This window comes from Oryzias latipes, chromosome 20 (genome assembly GCF_053564925.1).
Source record: "Oryzias latipes strain Hd-rR chromosome 20, Olatipes_Hd-rR_3.1".
Lineage (NCBI taxonomy): Eukaryota > Metazoa > Chordata > Actinopteri > Beloniformes > Adrianichthyidae > Oryzias > Oryzias latipes.
Window position 1 is genome coordinate 3,101,122 of NC_136256.1, and position 16,853 is coordinate 3,117,974.

At 42.4% G+C, this 16,853-nt stretch overlaps 1 protein-coding gene across 3 annotated transcripts in view; it reads right to left on the reverse strand.

The window, feature by feature from the left end:
- Window positions 1-8,558: 8,558 nt before the first annotated feature.
- The window catches only part of sycp2l (synaptonemal complex protein 2-like), a 51,031-nt gene continuing 42,736 nt past the window's right edge, over window positions 8,559-16,853 (reverse strand). For all 3 annotated transcript variants that reach the window (XM_078938816.1, XM_023950328.2, XM_078938815.1), the window contains 3 exons: window positions 15,627-15,726; window positions 15,093-15,151; window positions 8,559-8,836 (listed from right to left, as the gene is read on the reverse strand). In XM_078938816.1, the coding sequence (XP_078794942.1) occupies window positions 8,788-8,836; window positions 15,093-15,151; window positions 15,627-15,726 (208 nt within the window). In that variant the 3' untranslated portion in view covers window positions 8,559-8,787. The remainder of the gene's footprint in view (window positions 8,837-15,092; window positions 15,152-15,626; window positions 15,727-16,853) is intronic.

Consider the following 16,853-nt stretch of genomic DNA (forward strand, 5'->3'; position numbering starts at 1 on the left):
GCTCTCAAAAGACTGTTGTTGAGCAGCAATGCACCTGAGCAGCTCAGTGTCCCACCTGTCCGCCCCCTCTCTCCCCCACGGGGTCCAGGAGCCTCATTAGTCGTCTTCCTGCTTTTCTTAGGGGATTTCTGTTTTTCCTCTTATGTCAGTTAGCTGCCTGACGACAGCAGCGTGAGACAAAAACAAACCAGTTTCCTCCTGATTTCAGTGCAGAACCAGACATGACCCCAGAGAGCAAACAGACATCCTGCTGGTTCTGAACCTGCACATCTGGTCTTTGAGGTGAACGGTTTGGTTCTGTTCAATATACTGATCCAGGGACCAGGGAAGTCTGTCTTTCTGATGTAAATGCATTAAAATGGTGTCCAGAAAAAGGATTTTGCTTGAAAATCAACAAAGAAGAAATTCAAGAAAATGATTTGTTTAGTTACTAGATTATGTTGGTGTATATATTTAGAAGTATATATACAGTACAGAGAATGAGAAGGTTTGTCCAAACTTTAGGTCTGTACTGTATATATATATATATGTATTTTACTGCTCTTTTTTATAGTTAAACTCACTTGTGTAATTCTAAAGGGAGTGTGGAAAGAGTGTATTTAGGTATGTTTATTCTCTGTTTTTCTCGTGTGTGTTTTTTTGTTTGTGTGAGTTTGAATGTTGGATGCGCTCATATTCGAATTTCCTCAGCAAAGGCTGCCATCAGTAACACACTACACCACCAGGGACTCAAACCCTGCAGGGCCAGACGTGTCCCCCTGCTAAAACCAGTACATGTGCAGGCCCGTCTATAGTCTGCTAGAGAGCATTTGGATGATCCAGAAGAGGATTGGGAGAATGTCCTATGGTCAGATGAAACCACAATAGAACTTTTTGGTAAGAACTCTACTGTTTGGAGGAGAAAGAATGCTGAGCAGCATCCAAAGAACACCAGACCTACTGTAAAGCATGGGGGTGGAAGCATCATGCTTTGGGTTATTTTTCAGCAAAGAGACCAGGACGACTGATCCGTGTAAAGGAAAGAATGAATGGAGCCATGTATGGTCAGATTTAGAGTGAAAACCTAATCCATCAAGACATTGAAGATGAAACATGGCTGGGTTTTTCAGCATGACAACCATCCCAAACACACTGTTGCCCGGGTAACAAAGAGGTGGCTTCATGAGAAGCATTTCAAGGTCCTGGAGTGGTCTGGCCAGTCTCCAGATCTCAACACCATAGAAAATCTTTGGAGGGAGTTGAAAGTCTGTGTTGCCCAGCAACAGCACCAAAACATCACTGCTGTAGAGGAGATCTGCATGGAGGAATGGACCAAAATACCACCAACAGTTTTGTAGAACCTTGTAAAGACTTACAGAAAATGTTTGACTGCTGTCATTGCCAACAAAGGGTATTTAACAGCGATAGGCAAACTTTTCAACTCGTGGGCCATAAAGGGTTCTAAAATTCGATAGATGGGCCGGATCGGGAGGAGAAGCATGGAGTGTTTTGGTAATCCACCTTACAAGAGAAAGAAATAACATGGAATCTAAACGAAAGCATTTTGATTGAAAATTAATATACATTTTAAAGCAAAACATCTTTATGTTTTTTTTTTTGTTTTCACACTGCGGCGTTTGTTCTAATTTTAGAGCCAATTGCACCAATGGCCTTAAGCTAGGGGTCGGCAACCCAAAATGTTGAAAGAGCCAAATTGGATGAAAAAACAAATATGTCTGGAGCCGCAAAATATTAAAAGCCCTATTTAAGCCTTATAATGAAGGGAACAAATGCAATATGTATCTATATTAGCTATATTAGCCTGCTATCAAAATGGTAAATGGTAAATGGCGTATATTTATATAGCGCCTTTCTTCCTACAAGGACAAAGTGCTTTACAGTCACACACACATTCACACACTGGTGGCGGCTCCGCTGCCAAACACAGGCGCCCGCCTACCACCTGGAGCAAGGTTGTAGTAAGTTGCTACAAATACATAATGAGCGTAACGATCAAATGTTTATTTGCCCTGCAGTGCATTCTGCGGAGAACGACGCGTCACGTGACTGCTCTGTTGTGTAAGTTTAACTTCATTACAATATCAATGAATTATGTTTTATTGCTTTGATAAAATTAAAGAAATGTAATAAAGAAATCCGATTTTTGATGTCATTTTTATTTTGAGAGTTCGAACAAAAAACAATAAAATGGAACGTGCATGCCCCATGACAGTCAGCCTGCGCTCGAATGACAAAACAGCTTCAAGCATTTGTGGCGCCTGGAGACTTTCATTCAGCTCCTTTAGCTGGCTCGTCACAGTCATATCCACCAAAAAGTGCAGCTTTTAGAGCCACAGTATCTTCCAGTTGCGGGTAGTTCAGGTCTTTGCTTTTCAGGAATGTTTTCACGTGTTCTAAACAGACGACAAAGTGACGCAAAACGTCACCCCTGGACAGCCATCGGACTGTGGTGTGTAGCAGGAGATCAGAATATTCGCTTTCAACTTCATCAAGCAATGCACGGAACTGACGCTGGTTCTATTTACATCAGCCACCTGCCTAGTGGTCTGCTAAAAGTAAAAAAAAAAAAAGCCCTGCTGGTCAATGAGTTATATCGCGATATAACGCATTGCTGCTGGTAGAAACGTGTGTCGCAGGCTATGACGCAAACCTTCGTAGACAGAAATGTTGAAATTTAATATTGTAGTGGCGGTCATGCGCATTTTCGGTCTGCTAGCAGCAGGGGATTATGGGATGCTGTCTCCTGATCTAATTAAGGATCAGCATGAGCGTTTCTGTTTGCACACGTTTCTTTTCATATGACAGTTTTGTTGTTAGACCTTAGTTTATACTTCCTGTTATGTTGTTTCTTTATGTTTCACCATAAGCGTGTGTGTGTGTGTGTGTGTGTGTGTGTGTGGAGGGGGGGTTGATGATGCCTGTGCAATGTTCCATGTGTTGCGTGTTCAAACTTAATAAGCTTGTTATGCCGGAAAGGAGACTGTGCTCTCAGCTTCTCTTTCTGCCTCCTCCTTCCTGAGCAGTGGTCCCCAACCCTTTGGACGCCACGGTTCGGTATGACATCACTCAAACTTTCACGGACCTGTGATTTGAATGTAGGCAGGTGATTTTTATAGCAATACTACAAAGAAGATGCGGCAACATGAAACCCAAGCTTTTATTTTGACACCCACAACCTTGTACTTCGCACAGGTCTCATCATCCTCTCCCCTTCCCACACTCATGGTGCAACAAAGAAAGGCTGTCTATTGAATGTAGCTTTATTTTTTTTGAAGTGGAAGGCTCCTCTTCTGTCTCCTGGCTGGGCCTTTTCCCCTTACCAAAGAACCTTTCCAAAGATGTTTGTTTTTTACTCATTTTGCTAGTCCCTGGGGTTTTATTTTAGTGGTACGTATCACGTGACCGAGAAGAGCGCCTTGGCCGGCGTCTAGAGTGACAGAGAGGGATCGAACAGAGAATTGGGCAATTTAAAAAGAAAGCATCTTTCAGATTCCGAAATAAATGAAACAGAAGTAATGAAAGTTATTTGTTCTTTCTGTGCGGCCTGGTACCCAATGACTCACGGACCGGTACCGTTCTGTGGCCCAGGGGTTGGGGACCGCTTGCCTTAAGTACCTCATGTAAAACCCAAACTTGACCGGGGAGGACAGTCTTTGGGAATGGTCAGGTGGGGGGGGGGCACGGTGAAACATTCGTGCTCATCTCTTACCGGTCCGCCCCCCAATTTTAACTCTCACTTTAGACACCACACACTGCATGTTGACACCAAACACGCAGCAAATGCACACCTCACATGTATCCCGGGGTGGGGGGTTCTTTTTTTTTTTGTGGGGGTGGGGGGTTCTGCTGCTTGTCAGCAGTGGGGCCTGCCACCCCACTGGAGACCTATTTTACCTGCAGCACACACACCGCACACCCACACCACAATACACAGGTGGGATTGGGGAGGGGCGGCCGGTCTTCACCCGTCTGGTCCACTCGGGGCGGTCTTGCGTGTGGGGACCCTATCAGCCGGGCGTGCAGTGCTGGGGGTGGGTCTGTGGGCTGGAGGGGGTTACTGTGTGGCGACAGGGGGCAACCAGAAGAATGTGTGTGTGAGAGTGCATGGGTGGGGACAGGCCTGGGGTCTGCCTCGCCAGTAGCCACTGGGGCTCACCTTTCCTTATCCAGAGTGGGAAGAGAAGTGGTGGGGAAGGGGTTGAGGGACGTGTTGGGTAAGGGGGGGGCTGTAGAGGGTAGTGTAGTGTGGGAGGAGGTAGGGCCGGAGCTGTGGTTGTGTCGTGATCTTTGGGCTGATTGGGTCGGGTGCCGGGGCTGGCCTGCGGTGACGAGGCTCGGGCTGGGTGGTGGGCGGCTCCTGGGTCCTCTGGGTCCTGGCCTCATCCTTGTCCCACGTCTCAGTGTCCAGCGCCCGTCTGCCCCAATGGCTGCCACCCGGTACGGTGGAGCGCGCCTGTCCTGTGGCTCCTGACGCTGGGTTCGCCTATGCCTCCTGGTGCCGGAGGGGCCCCTGTAGGGGCCTCCTCTGCACCTGCGGATTCTTCTGAGACCGAGAAGCGCATTCTCGGTCTGGGAAGTGTGAGCGGGTTTGGCGTGTCGCCATCAGCAGTTGTTAAAGATGACTGAGCAACCGGAGGAGTCGCGGCGGATGTGTCGCTGACAGGCAGGTTGTTTTGCAGCCGTGACATGATGGCTTCCGTCGCAGTGTTCAGATGTTGGAGCTGGCAAATGTGCTCCAGCGACAAAGTAGCAAACCCGGTCAGGTTAGTTGGGCAAAGATCTCCTGCTGCTGGGTCTGTAGATCATTCAGTAGAATGTCTATTTTATACCCTTACAGGACACCGTAGAAAGTTTAGTTCGGTTGCTGGATGTATGATGGCTGCATGCTCGACATTAAAGCAGTGTTCTAGCTCCATCTAGTGTGATCCTTGACTCACACAAACATACAGAGAATTGAGAGAAATCTACAGGGTCCATGTTTAATGAAGTATTCTGTCACAAGAACAGGCTGACGGCTGGATCCAAATGCAGCAGGTTAATTAGCTCAGCTAAAGGTCCACAAAGCTAAATCAGGGTCAGGCAGGCAGGAGCCGATAACAGGCATGAAATCATTCGAGGAGAGACATGTTGGTCATGATTCCAGGCGAGGGTCGGGGCAGGCAAACGGAGTCAGAGAAAGGGTCAGGAGACAGAAGATCAGGTCCAAATGGCACAAACAAAACTTCATACTGAGCTCAGAGCAGAGCTTAAGTAGACTCTGATTGATGAATGAGAGTCCGGTGTGCAGGATCCAGGAAGTATGGTTATAACTCTGGAGATGGTTCCCAATGGTGACCAGAGGGGGAGACAGATTTCTGACTTCTGAGAGTTCTATTTGACAGGGATTTTGTTTTTGGGTGGTGGTGGGGGGCAGATAGTGGCACAGACTGCAGAAGGGTGGAATAAAATGTCACATTCTATGTGGGTCTCGATCATGACAGATTGAAGAAGAAAAAAATCATGCGTTTTTAATATTGTTCTGGGGCCGGACCAAACATGGAGGTGGGCCGGATCATAAATTGCCCACCCCTGGTATTGATATGACATTTTATTATTGACCAAATCTTAATTGGTCAATAATAAATAAATAATTCTTTTTTTCAATCTGGGTATGATTTTCTGGATTTTTTTCTCATGTTTCTGATTGTTGAGGTATACCTATGAACAAAATTACAGGCCTCTCTCATATTTTTAGTGAGAGTATTGCACAACTGGTGGCTGAAAAAATACTTTTTCCTCCACTGTATGTGCAAAGGTACATGCCTTTTAGACCTAAGCAAAGCATTTGTTCTAGATCCATACCTCTTATGTGCAATACAGTCTGTCCACCACTTCGCTCATGTGGTTTAGTTCCCATTTTCACCAACACTGCCAATGTCTTTCATTTAGGGAAAGCCAGATACATTTCATTGGGATAAGTAAACGTATCCCTCAAAGTTCCTTTCTTGGGCCACTATTATTTTCATTATTGTCTTTCCTATCTGCAACTCGAAATGTAATATGCAATTTATGCTGATGACACAATTATTGTCTTAGACCAGGGGACGGCAACCCATGGCTCCGGAGCCACATGTGGCTCTTTCATCCTTCTGTTGTGGCTCCCTGTGACTTTGGAAAATAATGAGTATTTTATAATAATTAAATTTTATTTTAGTTTGTTCATCTGCTGGCTCCGTACGAAGCGCGTACCACGTCAAAACCAGCTTCCTTAATAAGCACGTATTTATCGGGCGAGAACTGCAGAGCTGATAGCAGGAGGACACACGCGGTCCGGAGTGATCTTCTGCTGGGAACTTGACGTGCCGCGGGGCAGAGAAATTTTCTGATGACAGAGAGTTCGCGCCAGTGTTGCCAGATAGTCACAGTTTTCCAGCCAAAAAGTCATCTGAAAACCGCCAGACCCAGCCAAAAACCGCCCAACATAACTTTTGTTGATGTTTTTTTTCGTACTGGACTGATTTAGCAAAATAAAACATTTTTCTAAATAAAAGATAGTTCAGACTAATAATATAATGTGTACAATATTGAATATTTCTTCAGCGGGCCGCCTTCTTCCATTCATTTTCTTAACCCGCTCTATCCCCGCCGTAACTTGCGTCCGGCTCTTTCATCCTTGTGCTGCGCTGGAGCGCCACGACTATCGTATTTTGCGCTCTCTGTGTAGGACACACTGAGGTGCGCGGGGGAAACAAATCTCAGCTGCAGAGGATGTGAACAGGTGAACAGGTAGAGAGGAAAAGCAGGTGGAGAGGCGGAGGAGGGGCTTTGGCTTCAAACTCTGTCAGAGAGATGCAAACACGGGCGTCAGATTGAGACGCAGCTTTCCCTGCAGGAGTTGAAGCAGAGACTTTCCCTGGGATGATTTTATGAACTCAAACATGGAAACATGATCACCAAGTAGAACTCTTCAAAATAATATACCTGATCTCTCCACATTCTCAGTTTCTACCATGCATTGATGCACACATCGCTCCACGCAGCGATCAGACCAGAACTTCAGCTGGTGGCTCCTCCCAACGCGACCGCGGTATCATCCTTTTAAGAACATAATGTGCATTTGCAGTGATGTATGTTTCAGAGGATGTCTGATTGGCCAATCTACATGTCAATCAAGTCCCGTACTTCTCAGTGAGGATTTTGATTGGCTGGTGGATTTTAAAGAAATACTTTTTTTTATCTTTTCTGGCCCGCGATCTACGCCTTGAAGATCGACGTAATGAGCACCTTTGAATAATATATACATGCATAATATATATAATGATGTGAAAACAGGTTGTGGCTCCGGGTGCTTTCTTTTCATTAGGGGCGTCCCAAATGGCTCTTTGAGTAAAAAAGGTTGCTGACCCCTGCCCTAGACCAAGCATCACAGACGTTAGCTTTTCTTTGCAGCATGATTTTAACTCAATACAACTTTGGCTGACCTCAAATAAATCTTATGCTCTTTCAGAAAAACATTATTGCAGTAAGATTAAGTCTTGATTTACATTTTTTGGACTCCTGAGGCTACAAAGTCTTTTAAATATTTTGGTATCTGATTAGAACCTATTGTATCATTTGACACCAATAAACTCAATTACACATAAACAAACCTACCATCTCAAAACTCTTTACCAATCAGTTAACTGCTTCAATTTTCCTGTTAGGAAGAGACATTTCACAACTGTTACTGCCGATATTGGACTATGGAGACTTAATTTATTTTAATGCTACCTCTTTATGTTTACATTTTTTGGAATGATTTACAATATGCCGTTTAAAAGTTTGGGTTGGCTGTCACCATTAGGCTGATGGCAATTTCACTGGTTACAATTTATATGTAAATTCCTTTTTTTAAACTTTTCGTCCTTATTTGAAACAATACTTAGCTCCTTATGCTACACAATATAACCTACTCTACATTAATCAGATCTTTTCTGCGACAAGAATGACACATTTGGACAAATATGCAATTTATTTCAAGACACCAGATGATTGGAATAATCTAATCTCGCCAAATTCCTATGCTTTACCAGAATCTAGGAAAGCTCTTTTGGTTCATCGTCAGAATACATGCTATAGTTTGTGGTTTCCCGAACTTTGAATCTCTATTATTTATATTTTTATTGTTATTTGTGTGTCTTCTGTTTTCTTGCAAGGAGATAGTCTTGTATGCCTCTGTTGTGAACTGTTTAGGGTTTAGACTGAAATATGTTGTGGGTGTGTGAGTGTTTTGTGTCATCTACTGGACTTTAAAATAGTTTTGTTTTGTTTTTACTTTGTTGATTCCATGTTTGCTTGCATTTGCTTATTTACCATTTCATCTCAAGAAGCTATGTCCTCCCATTTGTGATTAAAAATGTCTAAATAAATACATTTATGGACATGCCCAGCAAAATGCACAGTTATGCAGTAAAACAGGGCACCAGTGGAAATAACAGACCAGTCAACGAAGAAGATAATCTTTTGTCGGTTTCAAAACAGAGGAAGACGTTTTATGGGATTAGAGGGAACATGAATCATCATGATCTTAAATCTCTCAATCAGTTTTGTCAGAATCTTTAATTCATTTTCTTTCATTCCTCTTCTGAAAGAGCAACCAAGAAATGTTTCTCCTTGTCAGCTGACCTTCCTCCCCTCTGCATAGCATCACCATGGTAACTAGGTGGGACAGCATTAGGATTTACTTTCTGCACATTGTGGTGTTTATCAAAACAAAATCATGCCAAACTCAAAACACAAATTCAAAAGTAATACAGGTGATTCTGTTCTTCAAGAGGATTGTAGCCCATTTTTCTGGCCACCATCCAGAGACTTTAACCTGAGAAACAGAAAAAGTTTCATTTTACTAATGCGGTTTAAAACAAGATCACACAAAAAGATCACGTTTACAACTAAGTAGCCAATTTTTAAAGACCTTACACATTAAGTCCAGAAACTGTTTGGGAATTTGCATTACAAAATTTGGTAAATATTAAATCCCACAGCAGCATCAGAAACATTTGATAGAAAAAAAATTACATCCTTAGCAGATTTGACTCATGAAGACAGACAGAACATACACTCACTGGTTACACACAGGTTATTAGACACTCCTGTCCAACTGCTCGTTAACGCAAAATCCTTATTCTTTTTTTATCTTACTAACCCTGTTTTTTATATTAATTATATTTGTATTCATTTATTGTTGGACTAGAAAAGTGAAGGGTGAAAAGTAGGGTGGGATCTTAGGTGGGGATAAGGGTGCAAAAGAAAGGGGAAAAAAATAAAACAAGGGGGGTTGAAGAGATTAGAGGATGATTAAAAATAGGCTAACTGGTTGTGTGTTGGGTGTGTGATTGTGGCCCTGCATCAGACTGGCGACCTTTCCAGGATGTCCTCTACCTTTACCCACAAGTGGCCGGGATAGGCTCCAGCAGCCCCATGACCCCCAAAGGGACAAAACGGTTTAGAAGATGAAGGAATGAATAAAAATATAAGAGGCGATGGAATCACAAAGCAACAAGAAGCTGGAGGTTTATCATTACTGTCAGGTGTAGATGGTAGTCAAAGGGGGCGGGGCCTGTACACAGACACACTCAAATATTACTAACATACCTGTTGGCTCCAAAGATCTTCACACAGAAACATGTCAACACGTACACAATACAGCTACAGTTCACTCGCACATACTTATGCATACAAACCAATTCATGAAAAGCATTTCATTCTGTCACACAATCATTGTGCAAAGGTGAGCTGACACCTGAGTTGGTGATGGAACGTTAAAAGAGGAGAAGTGTCTGTTTGCCCCCATACCAAGACCTCTGCCGAGGGCAAGGCAGCAGTGGTAGGTAGGGCTACCAAGCATCCTTGAGAAAAAGCAGATCAAGGGAACCCATCCCCAGAGTGAGCCAAACCAGGGCCAGCAGGACTGCCACAGGGGCCTCCAGCACCAGAAAGTATTTCAGTACATCACAGAAACAACTCAAACAAAGATCTAAAAGCAGTTTAGCAGCAAACTGTATGAAAACTAATATTTGTTTCATTCTCAAAATCTTTGGCCATGACTGTACACCAAAAGATCCCCAAAACCTAGACATCATACCAAGTTCTAAAGATATTCAGGAACAAATGAGACAGAAATGAATAGAGCTTTATCAGAGTGGAAAAGGTTATAGAGTCATTTCAAAAGCTTTGGGACTCCAGCAAACCAAAGTGAGATCAGACTTCTTGGTTCTTCTGTTATCAGACACGGTTGTGTTTTTTACATACCTGACATGTTTTGATGGACGTCTTCTGTCTTCCGTCGAAACATGTCAGGTATGTAAAAAAGAAAAAGAAAAGACAACCGTGTCTGATAACAGGAGAACCAATAAGTAAGTTTATAATACAGACACTATGAACTTTAATGCACACAGTGAGAATAGTTACACACCCATGGAGAAAGCATGGAACAGTATGGAACTTTCCCAGGAGTGGCCAGCCGAGCAGAATTACCCTTACAGTGCTGCGTAGACCAGAGGTCAAAAAAGATCCCAAAACAACATCCAAAGATTTGCGGGCCTAACTCAACTTAATTAAGGTCAGTGTTCATGACTCCACCATCAGAAAGACCCTGGGCAAAAATGACATGCAGGGTAGAAATCCAAGACGATAACCACTGCTGAGCAAAAACAACATCAAGGCTTGTCTTAATTTTTACCAAAAGACATCTTGATAATCCCCAAGACTTTTTGGAATAGTATTCTGTGGTCTGATGAGACAAAAGTTTCACTTTTTCGGAAGGTCTGTATCCCATTACATCAGGTGTAAAACTAACACTGAATTTCAGAAAAAGAAAATCATACCAACAGTAAATATGGAAGTGGTAGTGTCATGGTCTGGGGCTGTTTTGCTTCTTCAGGGCCTGGAAGACTTGCCGTTATAAATGGAACAATGAATTCAGCAGTCTACCAAAAAAACCTGAAGAAGAAAACGTGGAAAAACAAGAAATCTTCAAGAGGGGCAAAAACTTTCTTACACCACTGTACCTATCGAACCCCCAGATCCTGTGCAGAATTTAACCATGAATTTAGTGAATTGCCATCTATGATATTTGTTAATTTTGACTGTATAATGCTGACAACCATCAGGACAAAGGGAATAAAGACCTAAATAGCACACTTTCAGTTGACTCAGCATGTAATGGATGAAGAAAGACTTAAACTGCAGGCTGATTGAGATATATAGAGAGAGGAAGTTCACTCTCACAATTGACAACTGAGCAATGCAAGGAAGTCCTATTTCTCTGACATCATTACCAAAAACTCCCATAATGCTCAGGTCTTATTCGCTACAGTTGACAGGCTGACAAACACTCTCTGTCAGTGGCACCACAACTTTATTCCACCAAAACATGCAATGGCTTTGCCACATTCTATACCAACATAATCAAAAGCATTAGGCAAACAGTTGTTTCATCAATATGAACTGAGGATATGAACTGTATCCACTGGAAGCCATTACAAACCTCATGGCTCAGTTTCAGTTCATTATAAGCAAAGATCTGGAGGACATCCTACGTGGACTGTACTCCACCTCTTCTTGTCTGGACATATTGCACACTGATTTTTTAAAAGATTTCAAAGATCCTGAAGTCAGTTGTGCTCGTGATGGTGAATTTGTCTTTCCCAGAACCACTGAAAACTGCTTTAAATGAAGCCCGTTGAGACAACTCTGTTGTCATATTGGGGTGGATTTAGATTGAATTAAAATGACAGAAAAATTGCAAATGAGCAAGTACGGGTCAATATAAACCTGCCCATTTTAGGTCAGATAATTGAAAGAGCTGTTTTCCATCGGGTAAATGAATTCTTAAAAATAAACGACTGCTACGATGTCTTTCAGTCAGTCTATATACTCAAATGTCTGAAATACTGTGAAATACTGAGTCTCAATGAGTCAGTACTAAACTAGTTCAAAACATACTTAATAGACAATGTTGCATGTCAAATGGTTCATGCTTCACATCTGATCAAGACATAACATGCCACTTCTATTTAATATCTACATGTTCACACTGGCCCAGGTTATAAAGAATAAAAACATTAGTTAGCATTGCTAGGCAAATGACAAATACACTATATTACCAAAGGTATCGGCTCATCCATATGATCACACTCAGGTATCCTAATCACTTGGCATGACCACTGGTGTATAAAATCATTACTCAGACATGCAGACAGTTTCTGCAAACATTTGTGAAAGAATGGGTCGCTCTCAGTACTCAGTGAATTTCAGCATGGAACTGTAATAGGACGCCACCTGTGCAACAAATCCAGAGGTGAAATGTCCTAAATCTTCCAGTCAGCTGTCAGCTCTATCAGAACAGCATGGAAGAGTTTGGGAACAACAGTAACTCAGCCACTAAGTGGTAACCACTAAACTGATGGAGAGGGGTCAGCGGATGCTGAAGAACAAAGAGGTCACCGACTTTCTGCAGTCAATGGCTGCAGAGCTCCAAACGTCATGTGACCTCCACGTTAGTCCAAGTGCAGCACTAAAAGAGCTTCATGGAATGGGTTTCTATGGCCGAGCAGCTGGATCCAAGCCATTCATCACCAAGTGAATGCAAAGCATCGATGCAGCGGTGGAAAGAACACCGCCACAGGACTCTAGAGCAGTGGACACGCCTTTGCTGGAGTGATGAATTACACTGTTACATCTGGCAATCTAATGGACGAGTCTGGATGGAGGTTGCCAGGACAACGGTACAGTTGGGACTACATTGTGGCGAGTGTGAAATTTGGTTTAGAAGGAATGATGGTCGTCGTGTTGTTGCTTTTTAAAGAAGGCTCCGGGACGTGCTGTAGATTGCTTTATTCAACAACCGGAAAAGAATGATACAGTCCTGAACTTTCGCTACTGCACCACCTAGTGGGCCCGCCTCTCATGACGTCCCCTTATGTAGGGTTTAACCCCCAACATGTATCATACCACAGTGGTGTGGGCTTGTTTTTCAGGACTTGGTCCCTTTGTTCCAGTGAAAGGAACTCTGCATGCTTCAGGATACCAAAACATTTTGGACAATTCCATGCTCCCAACTTTGAAGGAACAGTTTGGAGCGGCCCCTTTCTCTTCCAACGTGACTTTGCACCAGAACACATGGCCTGCACAGTCCTGACCTGAACCCCATAGAAAAACCTTTGGGATGAATTAGAGTGGAGCCCACTTCATTTTGAACTCTATGGGTTAGGAATGGGATGGGACTTCAGTTCAGATGTGAGTCACTGCAGGTGAGAAAATACTTTTGGTACTATAGTGTATATATTACTATGACACCAGGAGATAGAGGGCTTGTACAGGCTCTTTGTAAATGCATTAATGTCAGGATATCTGGAGGTTTGAACCTGTCTAAACCTGATCAACAGCTCCTGGACTATGGCCAGGGGCCTCATTTATAAAACTTTGCGTAGGGTTTGCGTCAGAAGTGGCGTACGGATGAAACATAGGACGTGCGTACGCACAGAAATATTCGGATTTATAAAACCGTGCGCACGCACATCCTACGCATCTTTCCCTTAATAAATCACAACCAATTCTAAATGCAGCGCAGCTTTTGCGGCTTCATGACACGCCCATAGTTGCCCATAAATAGTCCGTGAAACGCCCACAAATGAATATTCATTGATTGCGAAACCATGGCAAACACCGAGAGGAAATGAAAAAAATGTAACTTCACTCAATGTGAAGTAGAAGTTATCATTGGCGAGGTGGAAAAGAGGAGAAAAGTGTTGTTTGGAGGGCACAGTGTGGGCATTACTAATGCCAAAAAGGTACGTGAGTGGCAAACGGTGGCAGCCGCCGTAAATGCTGTAGCCTCACAACCTCGGACCGTGGCCGAAATAAAAAAGAAATGGTCGGACATCAAAGTCGAGGCAAAAAAACGTCTGGTGCTGCATCGCCAGAGTGTGTCTGCCACGGGTGGGTGTGTGTGGGGGGGACACACCGGAGCTGACCCCTCTTGATGAAAGACTGGCGGCAATAATTGGGGAATCCCTTTTAAGTGGAGTGGTGACTGAGGTGCAGGGGGACACGACGCGCCAGATGCACCGGGTGACACACCCCCAAAAGCTCCAACAGGACGGCTCGAGGAAGTCGGAACCGGCTCATAAGCCACTCGTCCTCGTTTGCCAGCAAGTCTTCTTGCTGTCTAAAGATGCGTTCACTCCGAATTCTTCCATTTGCCACATCTTCTAAGAGCGCAAGATCAGCCATTGTGCGTCATTACGCATTGTGATGGGGCATTTTATTTCCATCCATTTAATTACATCTGACAAGCTACAGATGTCGGTAATAATCGACGTGGAAATGGGAAATTGATCAGCGCAAATGTAATTTCTTGTTGCTGTCTGAATGGTTGAGACATACGCCATACATTGTTTCATCAAAAATAAAACAAACTAAAGGCATATGCATGAATACCATAATTCTGTAGCTTATGAAGAAATGTTTTAATATGAAAACAACTTTCCCCAGTGGACAATTAATATGTCCGTCCGTCCGTCCGTCTGTCTAATTGCACCTATATCAGCTCCGCCAGACGGACACATTAACGAGAATATCAGTTTTGTACATTATTTCGTTCTGTTAACTATATTATTTATGAGGATGAATTGCACAACATGCCAATATTGCAGAACATATTTCACTTTTCTTTTTGCAAATAAGTGTTCATTTGAATTTCTGTTGTAATTTTCGTTTGATTTTTTTGTTTGTTTCACTGCTGATCGATCAAACGGGTGTTGGTGTAGGCTGTTATTGTAAGACTTGCTTTGTGAAGTCTTCATGTTATTTCTGAGAGGCAGTATTGTCATTTTCACTTTCACGTGTTTCTTCCATCTGCCGACGGCGTCGCCGTTTCTCATTTCACCTGTTTTTGTGCGTACGCCTGGGTCAGAGCTTGCGTGAAGGACCGCACATTTTCCCGTCAAGTTTGCTTTTTATAAATCTCAATTATTGCGTAGAAAGTGGCGTACGCCTTCTTTTGTGCGTATGCAACGTTTAGAAATGAGGCCCCAGGTCTCCAGAAATACTTACATGCAGATCAGACTCACCTTTTCTGCAGGTTCTCACAGAAACCTCCAAAGCGTTGCTTCTCTGTCTGGAAAAAACTCTGCAGGAAAAAAAGTAACAAAACTTCTTAAAGATTTGTGTGAGCTGTCATCTCTTTGACAATCTGAATGTTTCATAATTAATGTTTATGTGAATGTTGTGTTCTTTTGTAATAAGTCATATTAAGAGACAAAGCACTGAGGATTTAGAAAAAAATAAAATCAAAATTTTATTAATTCTAATTTAGATCATTGTAGTCATCTCTTGACTTGTTTCCTTAAAACTCTTAAAATAGAATTCTGACCAGTATCCTATCTGTTAAAGCTTTTCTTTCTCTTCTTTCTTTTCGGAATCATTATCGTTGATAGTGTGATATTGTTGATTAAGTTGATAAAGCCCTTTGCAATGTCTATCTGCGAAATGTGGCAAACAATTGTAGCGTCTAAAAAACACATTTTTGTTCTGTGAAATGTACAAATGTCTTTCTGTGTCTTCAGGCTGAGCTGTAGGTCAATAGGTGTGTTGCAGGTGTGTACCAGGATCTGAGAGTTTATGGAGTTCAGTGTGGTTGTGTTTTCTTCCAGATGCTTCAGTTCATCAGAAATGGTGCTCTCAAATTGCTGCAGAAAAAGCATCCTGCACAGACACACACACACAAACACACATTATAAGCTTTTAACGCAGAGCTTCTCTAATGCTCATGCTTGGCTGTTCTCATATTGTTTTAGACATTTTTATTTATAATGTATGACTTTGGTGACAAACACTAGTGTGTGTGAGGGAAACCAGCCCTGATGGACAAGTGACGGGTTGCCGGTGAAAAGGTAACTGAAACTGTGCAGCCCCTGGACTGACTGAGGTAATTGGTGGGTGGGCAGTAATATTGCTTGGCAAGAGTTTGGCCATTGATATGTATCAAAATGCACATGTAAGATACATCCAAATAAATCCCCATCCTGTAACAGAGGAAATATTTCACAATTTCTTTGAAAATAGTTTGACGTTGAATGACTCTAAGTACTAATACACCTTTCACAGGAACAAAATTGTGTGAAGTCCATTTTATTTCATCATGAGAACATTAAGTACCACTACTGTAGCTTAAATACAAGTTGTTTACCCTAGAAAATTCAAAGTGCTTTTCTCTTGACAAATTAATTAAAAAATGTTTAACATTGTCCTTTTTCCACAACAAAATCTTTTTTTTACTGTGAAAACAAAACAAAAACAAAGCTTAAATGTGCCTCAATCAATAAGTTCTTTAAGCATGCCATGTGTATCCAACACTGATTAAATGTACTTTATGAGGTAGAAAATGGCTGCTGGAATAGACTTAAACAATCAACAATTTCCAACAAGGACAAAATGCATATTTCAGTCTAACCTGAGTTGTATCTGTGCCACTGACATGTGAAACAATAACCATGAGAATCAGATTGAATCTACAACAAGACGGTTCTTGCTAAATCTTGTTCTGTACTTGGTTTGGTGTGCAGCTGTTGAAAGAGGGTTGGTGTGGTGCGCTGAAACAGCCAGGGATGTAACTTGAACGTATGATGCTCAACTAAATGTTTGCTTATAAAAAATAATAAAAAAAACGTTTTTGGCAGCATTTCAGTCAGACAACTCTTGCAGTAAGAAATATTTATTTCACATACCAAACATGATAATGGCGACTACACTCAATTTTCACATTCTTTAAGTTGGCATTCACATCTTTTCGTTTGGCATAAGGATCCGTTCAATTCCATGAGATAATTTTA